The sequence below is a fragment of the Lontra canadensis genome, unplaced genomic scaffold (genome assembly GCF_010015895.1).
Source record: "Lontra canadensis isolate GAN:19392208 unplaced genomic scaffold, GSC_riverotter_1.0 scaffold68, whole genome shotgun sequence".
Lineage (NCBI taxonomy): Eukaryota > Metazoa > Chordata > Mammalia > Carnivora > Mustelidae > Lontra > Lontra canadensis.
In genome coordinates this window covers 11,495,243-11,505,782 of record NW_022631062.1, presented here as the reverse complement: position 1 = coordinate 11,505,782, position 10,540 = coordinate 11,495,243, and the positions used below count along the sequence as shown (strand labels likewise).

The 10,540-nt window shown below is 62.4% G+C and overlaps 1 protein-coding gene and 1 pseudogene across 2 annotated transcripts in view; one reads left to right on the top strand and one right to left on the bottom strand.

Annotated features, from left to right (window-relative positions):
- Positions 1–5,492, bottom strand: part of PPP2R3B (protein phosphatase 2 regulatory subunit B''beta) — a 43,410-nt gene extending 37,918 nt beyond the window's left edge. Inside the window, exon 1 of one of the 2 annotated variants that reach the window (XM_032880258.1) lies at positions 5,087–5,492. In XM_032880258.1, the coding sequence (XP_032736149.1) occupies positions 5,087–5,428 (342 nt within the window). In that variant the 5' untranslated portion in view covers positions 5,429–5,492. Of the gene's footprint in view, positions 1–497; positions 1,020–5,086 lie in introns of those variants that run through there. The other variant, XM_032880259.1, reaches the window with a different exon arrangement.
- Positions 5,493–6,745: 1,253 nt separating this feature from the next.
- LOC116880853 lies at positions 6,746–7,951 on the top strand (annotated as a pseudogene).
- The last annotated feature ends 2,589 nt before the right edge of the window (positions 7,952–10,540 follow it).

Below are 10,540 nucleotides of genomic sequence, written 5' to 3'. Positions count from 1 at the left end.
GGGGGCCCGGGAGTACCAGCAGCCCCCCATCCATTCAGGGGGTGACGTGTACGGGGGACCCCAGAAGTACCAGGAGACCCCAGTCTGTTCCAGGAGGAACGTCCATAGGGGGGGACCCTGGGAGTACCAGCAGCCTCCCATCCATTCTGGGGGGGTGACACACACAGGGGGACCCCGGGAGTACCAGCAGCCCTCCATCCGTTCAGGAAGCTGATACACATGGTGGGGGGGACCCCGGGAGTACCAGCAGCCCCCCATCCATTTGGGGGTAGGGATGTGCATGGGGGGACCCTGGAAATACCAGCAGCCCCCCATCCATTCTGGGGGGGTGACATGCATGGGGGGACCCCGGGAGTTCCAGCTGCCCCCCTTCCATTAGGGAGGTGACGCGCATGGGGGGGGGACCTGGGAGTACCAGCAGCCCCCTCCTCAGTCCAGGCCTCAGCAGGGAGCTCAGGTGAGCAACACACAAGACGCACACAGCACACCTGGCCCACCTGGACCTGCTGGAAGGCCTTGAGCCTCTTCTTAAAGCGGGACGGCAGCACAAAGTCACAGCCGCGGGCCAGGGAGGCCAGCTCCTGCCTCAGGTCAGGGTCCTGGCGCAGGGACAAGTCCCGGAGCCGCATGTCGGCTCGCATGGGCCGCTGGGGGCCAGGCCAGGCACTGCGCTCGCGCTCTCGCTCTGACTCTCGGGGCTGGGCTGAGCCGGGGCCGGCAGGCTCGGGGTGGCGGCTGTGCCCGGCAGGACAGTCTGGGTGGCCGGGCTCAGCGCGCTCCATGCGTGGCCGGCCAGGCGCTCTGGGGGCCGGCCCTGGGCCGCTTGCATTCCACAGGCTGAGGAGGGCACATGGCTGCAGGGTGGGGGAGGCGGCCGCTCCTCCCTGCCGGCCCCTGGCTGTGAGGAGGGAGCCGCTCCGGCCGGAGCTGTTCTGGCTGAGCTGCCGGTGGGAGTCCCGGACACAGCTCCCCGCTCAGTGACCCCGTCTTGTGGCTCAGTCCGGAGGGACAAGCGCGTAAACAGGAGACATTTGGGGACAGCGCCTCTAGTTCCGCCGGTGGGGGACAGAGCCGTGCTCCAGAGAACTGAAGTGATCTGAGCAACTGCCTGCTAGTTAGTCAGCAGAGGCGGGGAGGGACGAGAGGAGGCGCTCTGCACAGAAGGGTCTGTCCAGGACACAAGAGAACCTGTCACGGAGCTCTCGCCAGATCCCTGCTGGTCCCCACGAGCCCAGATGCGGCCAAAGCAGCTGCTTCCTCCCTGAATCCGTGCCAAAAACAAAGGGGTCTGCGAGCACCGGCCGCCCTCCCGGCACTGAAGACGAGACACAATACAGCACACACAGTCCTCGAATGCTTTCTGGTCACAAGGGCGGGTGGGGCGGTATTCGGGGTTTCGGAGTTTGCCTGCCATTCTGCACAAGGTAGAGAACACGGCATATAACTTAGATCCGGCAACTGAGCTTACACAGAATGTAAGCAACAAGGTAAAATGTCACTGGTCAGGTGTGTGAGATACAGCGTAACGTCAGCTGTGTAGGGGGCAGAGTAACTAACCACAGAAAGTAACAACACAGGATACGACGTACAGAACGCAGGATGTCACAGAAGACAGGTAAGGAAGGCCAAGGAGCAGAGCACCAGGCTCTGCAGATGGCGTACGTAAGTGCCCTGTGGGTAACGCGGACTGGACTGTAGTGACCGGTCCTGCAGAGCACACGGGGTGGCTCCAAGCAGTGGGTTCCGGGATTGAATGAGGATGAGCTAACCCTCCCAGGCGCCTCCCCCTCCCTTCCCACCGCAAAGGAAAGACATCCTGAGCAAGCAGAGCCCACCTGTGCCCACGTTGGGTGTGGCTGGCACAAAGCCAAGGCACAAAAGTCCTGCTTGTGAGCCCAAGATGCTTTCAAGACGCTTATCCCAGAAGCGACAGACATTAGCATACACAGCAGCAAAGCAGAGCAGAACCTCATTGGCCAGACATCACCCCAACGTGAACCCAGCACTCGCACGACTCAGACAGGGCCATGAAGACAGTGGGCAAAAAGGGATCCATCCCCATCCACCACCCCAAGAAAAGACTTGGAGATGCGCCCGTCATCGGAGCGTGACGTTTTGTTCTCGGTAGTAAGGGCACCAGAACAGCCGAGCAGGGACACATGCACAGCCCAGAGAGCGGATGCCCACACAGCCCCGAGGGAAGACGTCCGCACAGCCCACAGCGGGCACAGCCATAGAGCCTGCAGCGGGCACAACCGCACAGCCCGCAGCGAGCGCACCTGCACAGCCTGGAGCATCACATCCTCGTGATGTAGCCCTGAGTACCCCTACCTCCTCATGACGGAGCCCCTGTACACCCCTACATCTTCATGGAGCCCCCCCGCACCCTACCTCTTGTGAAACATCTACCTTCAAAGCACATGCACACAGATTATATATAAAGACTTTTTACAACTCAATAATAAAAAGATAACCTAACTGCAAAAGCAGGGAAAACATTTGAAGACACGCATCACGGGGGCCAAAGACAAGCTGGGGGAAAAAAAAAAAAAGCCTCTGTTTGACCAGAAGTGCCCTCAGCATTTTACGAACATCAGACTTCACAGCCAGACCTGTATTTCCCGGTGCTTACGTAGGTGAGAGCATCCCATGACCTACGGCACTGGCAGAGCTGCGTGAAGTCCCCAGGGTTAACACGCAGCTCCTCTGGCAGCGCGGAGCACAAGGTGCTCCGACACACGGTGGCCACTGAGAGATCACTGGTGTTGTTACGTTCTAATCCGCGTACACAGCAAATCGCCTTCCTCTCAGGGGCGCTGCGAGGGTCGGTCAACGTGGCAGACGGTTACAGAGGTATGGACCACTGTGAGAGGAGGAGGAGGAAGGGGACCCTGGAGAGTCTGAACCAGCCGCTGGACGAGGTTACTGGGATACTGACCACGGCGGGGGGAGGCAGGAAGGAGGCCTTTGCAATCCGTGCAGGGACAGGGCATGCCCACTAAATCTGGTTCCCTTGGAGAACTTCCTTAGAAGCACTTTTAGGGTTTTCTGTGGTTGGGATTATGGGCGACAGCGCCACGGAGGCCCTGCGGTCCAGCCTCAGCCTTCCCTCACGGAGATGAAAGGAGATGTTACATGCACCAAGGGCCTGTTGCATGTAACACGTTTGCCACAAGCTTCATGTCATGTGTGTGTGGAGATCACCCCCGGGGCAGGGCATGTAACTCGGCAACCGGACCCCTAGTGTGTGTGGAGTCCCTGTGCCTCCTCGTTCCCTTAGCTGGAAATCACACGCAGCAGGGGTGAAAAGGAGCGGCTCGCGGCAGCCCTTCCACGAATGTGGACCGCGAAAAGATGCCGGGCCCCAAGGGAAGAGAAGGGGTGGACGGAGGGGCAGACCATCGCAGGCAGAGTGCACACTGAGCGCAGAGCCCAAGGTGGGGCTGGCTGTCCCGACACCGACACGGTGACCTGAGCTGAAACCAGCAGCTGCAGGCTTCACCGACGGGGCCTCCCGGCTGCCCCACGACTGTGAGAATGGTGATCACACTCCAGCCCCACCGTGCACACCTCCAGCAGCCAACCTTCTGCGGTCAGACCTCCAGCAGGCACAACGTCCTGGGCCCGGAGCACTGCGTCCTGCCCAATCCCACAGGCACACACCGACCCGGCTCCTCAGCCGGCCTTCTGCGGTCAGACTGCTGCGGCCAGCGCACGAGAGTGGACAGCTGATGTCCACGGCAAACCTCCCTTCCTGGCCCGCCTGCCTTCTCCCCGCGAAAGTCAGTGCGTTCCCCAAGTCGCAGACTCCCTTCCTGCACAATCTCCCTCCCACTTGGGAGGGACCACCTGTCTGTGCTGTGGACCCAGAGGAACTTCATTCCGACGCGGGCACGCCATGGGCCCGCTTTCCAGAAATACGTCCTTTTCAAGGCATCCCAGTCGCCCTCGTCGAGCAGTGCTGACCTGCCAACCTCTGCCGTCCGAAGAGGTTTCACGCAAGGTCACCGGGTCACAAGGTGCAAGAATTCACCTGCACGAGGGGCTGGGCCTCAGCGCTGACACCTGTACGCCATCAAGGCGGCTGCTCACTGCGTGAGACCTCGACGGTCCCGGGGAGAACAGATGCCATCGTGGGGAGGGAAACCACCGTCCCACAGAAGTCACTGGGCCGCGCGCTGCCCCTCACAGACCCAGCAGCCTCGGTGACACGAAGATTCCGGCCATACTCCCCCGGCACGGATTCTGCGGCATTGGGAAAGGGAGTGAGCCAGAGCCCAGGGCTGGGCCGCGGGCCCTGCAGGGGCACACCAGCCGTCCCGTGGGGTTCCCTACAGGGGCTGGGCCAGGTGGTCTCCCGCGTGACCACTGGGCCTACTTCCCCCTCCCCGTGGAGGCTTGCTTTCTGGGACATGTCGTCGGGACCGCTGCAACGGGCCAGAAAACCACGGGTCAAGGAGCAGAGCCAAGCGAGCTGGCCCTCAGAGCAGCAGCCGGCTGTCTGCGCGTGGCAGCTGGTCCACGGCTGTGGGAAGCTATCAGGTAAGCGATAGCACCACAGGGGTCCTTGACGGGGCAGGAGCTGCAGCGGAAACACGCGCCACGGGACAACCACGTTCCGCCGAAGGCCAAGGCTGCCAGCGCTGGGGTTCGCCCAGGAACGCGGGACGCACCGTGCCACAGTTCCCATCACACCGAGCCAACGCCTGGTGACTCTGAAGGCGCGCAGCGTCTCGTGGTGGGTGCCAACCTCGTTTTTCCGGCACCGGCCACGTGACTGTAACTACCGCAGACGACGTAAGGAGAAAACCAGACAAGTGGGGTAAGACCTCGGCTCCTTACTTGGGCCGGGAAGGACTGCGGAGAAGCGGGCACCGAAAGCCAGAGCGCGAGCAGACTGCCGCCCAACTCCGCGATCCCGCCGGACCACCGGCCTGGCGCTCTGGCAGCGACGAAATGCTCCAGCACACACGGCCCCGTTTGGGGGGAAACCGCGCCAACGTGACTGTTTGCACGTGGGGCGCTCCCGCAGCGCCGAGCCCCGGGTCGGAACGCGGCCGAGGTTGCAACGAGACGGGGAACTTACTACTCGCGTCCCTGCGGATCGACGAGTCGCCCGCAGGGGAGGCCCGGTCCGGGGACTCGCGGCGGCTCCCAGCGGCAGCGCCGCGGACGCGGGGGCCGGGCTGGGCGCCCCCAGGCTGTCGAAGAGCGCGGGCTTGCAGGCGGGGGCTGCGGCGGCCAGCGGGGGCCCGGGGGGCCCGGGGGGCCCGGCGTCCGCAGCGCCCGCCTCGGTCCTCGCGGGCATCTGGACCCTCCGCAGGCAGTCCCGGAGCATGGCCTGCGTGCCGGCCTCGCTGAGCCAGCACAGGAACAGCTCGTCCACCTTCATCTTGAGGACCGGCTGCAGGACTTTGCCGGGCGGCATCTCCACGGCGGGGGCCCTCCGCCCCGAGGAGCCCCTCCGCCCCGCACGCCGGCCTGACGCCCGAAACCCAAGTGTGGCCCGAGTGCACGTCCGCGGAGCCGCTGAGGGCCGCCCGCGGGGTCACGGGCCCGAGGTCTCCAGGAGGCGGGGGTCCGGGGAGGAGGCAGGTCCGCAGCCCCGGGTGCTAGGGTCCCGGGAGGCGGGGTTCGCAGCCCAGATCTTCGGGAGGCTGTGGGGGGCGGAGTCGCGGGCCTGGAGGCCAGGTTTCGGGAGGTCGCGGGCCTGCGGCCTGGAGCCCCGAGTCCTGGGGTCCGGGGTAGGGGGCGCTCTAGAGCCCGGCGTCCCGGGGTCCCAGGCTCTCAGGGAGGCGGGGGTCGCAAACCTGGGGTCTGGGGTCTCTAGGAGGCGGGGATCCGGGCCTGGAGCCCGGGGTCCTGGGGTCCCGGGGAGGCTGGGTTCGCGACTCGGGCCTGGAGCCCCGGTTCCCGTGGGGTCGCGGGCCTGGAGCCCGTAGCCCGGGGTCCCGGGGTCCCCGAAGCAGGCGGCGGCCCGGCCCAGCCCGGCAAGGGGCGAGGGACGAAGGACAAGGGGCGACGGGTGACGCGCGAGGGGCGCGGACGCGGGCGGGGTCCTCACTGCGGGCGGCGCCGGCGTCCCGGCGGCTGCGCGGAGCCCACGGCCCGGCGGAGGCGGACGGGCAGCGGCGCCGCGGGGCCCGCGCCGCTCTGTGCAGCTTCAAAACGGGCGCCCCGGCCGCCTTCCCAAACACGGTCGCCGACGTCGTGCGTCACCGCGACGCGTGACGTCATCACGGCGGCCACGGGCGCCCGCTGCCGCGCACGCCTCCCCGGCTCCGGACGCCGCGGCGTGAGGGGGGCGGGGGCTTTGGTGCAACGAGGGAGGGGGCGCTTAGGGGATCGGGGAGCACGGCACGGGGTGGCGGCCACCCCCGCCCCGAGATCTTCCTGCTCTGGCTCTATGGGGTGCGCCGACCTGACGGCCGCGGTGGCGGGAGCATGCGCAGTGCATGCCGCCGAGAGCGCGCCGTTGGGCTGGCGCCGTGCGCGGAAGAGGAAAGGGGACGGGCATGCGCAGTGCGTGCCCAGCGGGAGCGAGCGAGCCGGAGGCTGGGCGGTGGATGGGTGGCGGGCATGCGCAGTGCGTGCCTGCTGGGAGGGAGCCCGAGACCGGCCCCGTATGGGTGGCGGGCGTGCGCAGCGCATGCCCGCGGAGCACGAGGACGACTGTGCGCGCGGCGGGGGTCGGGAGCGAGCGTGGGTCTAGCGGGCCGTTGTCACTTGCTCAGCGCAACTTGGGATGGGCGCGGGCCGCGTGGCCGTGGACGTCGCTGACCGAGCGGGCTCCGTGCGCGGGCCGCGTGCGCCTCGCTCCCAACCGGTCTTCGGCGGGAGCGCGCCGCGCGGGCCGTCGCGACCCCTGTGTCGTACTGGAGGGAGGGTCGTCGCCCCCCCGCCCCCTGCACTGCCCCTGGACTGGGTCCCATTGTCCGCGTCCGGCGAGCGGCGCTGGGCCACCCACGGGGCGCGCGCTCTGTGTCTGCGGCTGCGGGGCTGCGGGGTCCCAAGGGGGGTGGGGGGCTTCGGGGTCCCATGGGGGCTGGGGGGCTGCGGGGTCCCATGGGGGCTGGGGGGCTGCGGGGCGTCCATTGGGTCTTTTCTAAGACGTGTTCTCCTCCCGCCCGGGATCTGGTAACAGCAAAGTCCGCACGTGGGCTGCCCGTCCAGCGTGCGATCACGACGCCGGTGCGAGCCGGTCCACGCGGCGGAACCTCAGCCCGACTCCGCGAGAGCGCGTGTCACCTTGTGCGCGGCCCCGAGAGCGTGGTGTCACCTTGTGGGCGGCCCCGAGAGCGTGGAGTCACCTTGTGCGCGGCCCCTAGAGTGCATGGTGACTCTGTCTGCGACCCCGAGAGGGCGGTGTCACCTTGTGCGCGGCCCCGAGAGCGCGTGTCACTTATGCGCGGCCCCGAGAGCGCGCGGTGACTCTGTATGTGGCCCCGAGAGCGCGTGTCACTTTGGGTGCGTCCTGGGCGGCTCGGTGTGGGCCTCCGGACCGCGTTCCCCGCTCTGGACAGCGCCGGGACGCATGGACCCTGGACCTTGTCCCGCTGACCGCGCACCAGTGCGGGTGGGTCGGGGCCGCTTCTGCGGAGAAGGAAGCGCGCACGCGGACCGCGCTCCGGGCTGTGGCACGCAGGCATCTCGTGCGGGAACAGATGGGCCTTTCACCCGGTCTTTGCACCAGCGGCCGCTCACTGCCCCTTCCGTCCCTTCACAGCTGCGGTTTCGCCGAGGAAAGGGGGTTTTGAGCCCAAGCACAATACGGCTTTATGCGTCTCGGGGCCCATGCTGAGGCCCGAGCTGTGCGGCTGCCAAGCGGACAGACAGAAGGTCCGGCGCAGAACACAATGCACCTTCAGTGTGCGCCGGCCCCGCGAAGATCCTGTCCTGCCAGGACAAAGACGCCCTGTGCGACCCTGGGGCGCCCCGGAGCCAGCCCTGAGCCCAGCTCACCCCGAAACAGGAGCACGGTCTCGGGCTGGTGACACGAAGGGGGCTTCCCGGGGTCTGCCTGACTTCCAGTGGGGTGGCAGGAGGACCCCCCCCCCCCCCCCCCCCCCCCCCCCCGCCAGGACAGAAGGATGGGGTGGGGAGGGTGGTAGTGGACAGGAAGATTCTGGAGAACTGCGCGTGGGTTGGGGGCCAAGGAGAAGCTGAGTCGGCTTCCCTGCTGCACTCTCCTGGGAGCTTGTAGAGGAAGGCGCTGGGGCAGTTGGAGGGGAGGGGGGCCCCTTCCTTTGCCCGCCTGAGTCCAGTTTCCTCTGTGGGACGCAGCCCACCCAGACCCTCAGAGTGGATCTGCACACCCTCCACTTCAGCTCCGCCAGGGACTGGCTGATCGGAAAGGCGGGCTTTCCCCATACCACACGACAGAACAACAAAATAACCAGTCTGTCTGCAGAGCTGGAGGTGGTTGATAGCAACCCCCCATCCCACTTGGGGACGGAAGAAGTCCTGAATACGGTGCCTGTGACATCAGATCTCATGGGTCCCTGGCAGACCTGGGGCTGCAGACAGACCCTCCCTGGAAGTCAGAGTGATTGAGTTTATATCTGCCAAGGACATTCATCCAAAACAAGATGCTCTTTCTTCTTTTTAAAAATCTCCGTTTCTATCATGAGGACAAACTCCTGGGTGCCTGGGTGGTCATTTCGTGGAGTGGTAAACTCTTGATTTCCGCTCAGGTCACAACATCAGGGTCACAAGATTGAGCCCTGAGTCGGGCTGGTGCTCAGTGAGGCGTCTGCTTGAGGTTCTCCGTCTCTCTCTGCTCTTCCACTCGTGCCCTCCCTCCCGAAAATAAGTGAATCTTCAAAAACAAAGAAACAAAAAGGAACCCCAGAATACCCATAAATGTCTCTGTGTTTGGTCTCAAGGGATGTCCTTCAAAGAACCTAATCAGGAGCTTAACCACCTTCCCTGTGTCAGGTCTGCCAGGAAAGGCTGAGTCTAGATGGTATTTATGAAGTCAGTCTGTCTGTCTCTTCTCTTCCTGTTTTATTTCTTCCCTTTGCTGCTGACTGACTTGCTTTCCACTATGTGGTTTTGCCTGCTGCTCGAGGGCACATCCTTTCCTACAATTTTGAACAGGAGGAACTGGGTCTTTTCCTGCGTTCCTTGAGCGCTCTGTAGCAGTGGGGTGGCTGAGTGAACAGGGGGCATTCCACGACTGGGATGTTTCAGATGGCTTTATTGTCACGGGATTGGTTCTTTCTTGGGACGCAGTCACTCTGCTCCCCCTTCCCTCCAAGACTCAGACAGCCCACGACCCAGTGCCACTGCCTGCCCTTGATTGAAAGCAGAGTGGTTTTCCACAACACGTTTCCAGGGACAGAACCGTGGGTGAAAGACCGTGGAAGGGTTTTTTTCAGCAAAGACGGTATTATGGTTATTCCCTGGGTGCTATGTTGTCACTGGCATTGGGACAAAAGAGTAGAGAAAACATCCATAAAAGTTTCCAATCTAAGCAGTGGTGTTTAATTTTTTTTTTAATTTTTTTTCTTAAGATTCCATTTATTTGACAGAGAGAGATCACAAGTAGGCAGAGAGGCAGAGAGAAAGGAGGAAGCAGGCTCCCCACTGAGCAGAGAGCCCGATACGGGGCTCGATCCCAGGCCCCTGGGATCATGACCTGAGCTGAAGGCAGAGACTTTAACCCACTGAGCTACCCAGGTGCCCCAGCAGTGGTGTTTAAATGCTTTACGGTCCTGGTAATCAGGAAAGAAAATTTATTGTGTTAGCACCCATCTTAATAAGCTTTCAAAGAAGAATAAAAATGTTGATCAAAACAACAAAAAGCAAATGGATAGTGACCCTACGAAACTAAAGAGAATGGAAAAATTGTAAATGCTTTTAAAAAAAATCATATGTTCAGATTTGCCCTTTTCTCCAAAGGAAAGAGTTTTACAGAGTTTATGCAAGTATACTTTTTTTTTTTTTTTTCCCAGACGTCCTTGTATTTTCCTGATTCAAAATCCCAGTTTTAAGCAGTGACATGGGCTCAGGACCTCCCAGACGGGGAGGCTGTGTGTCTGCCCCGTCCTGCAAATGAGAGGTCCGCTGAACAATGTGTTTCTGTGCGGCTAGTGCTGGGATGCTTGGGAAGTTTCCCTTCTTGCTATCAACTCGCCTGGCTCCATCAGTGCTTTCTCTTTTAATTTATTTACGATGTATTTATTATGCTAGAATGCGGCATAATTAAGCTGTGGCCTACTGGGTCTTCTGAGTGTGTGCTACAAGCCCGAGGACAGAGAGAAATAAAAGATGATTCACCATCTCAAAGATTTCCTCATCTAATGGGGCGGGAGTAGGGATTTATACAATTAGATGATTCAATGCACAATTACACCGCAGAATGCGGAAGTGTGAGGAGAGAAAGAAAATTACAGAGGAGCTATGGCTGAGGGAGGGACTGTCAGCCTCACGGAGGTGGCACTCACCAGTCACCACACGAAAGTGGATGTGTTCAGGACACTTGATCCTGAAAAGCAGAACGTATGGAAGGAACACACAAGAAAAGGAGCTAGAAAGG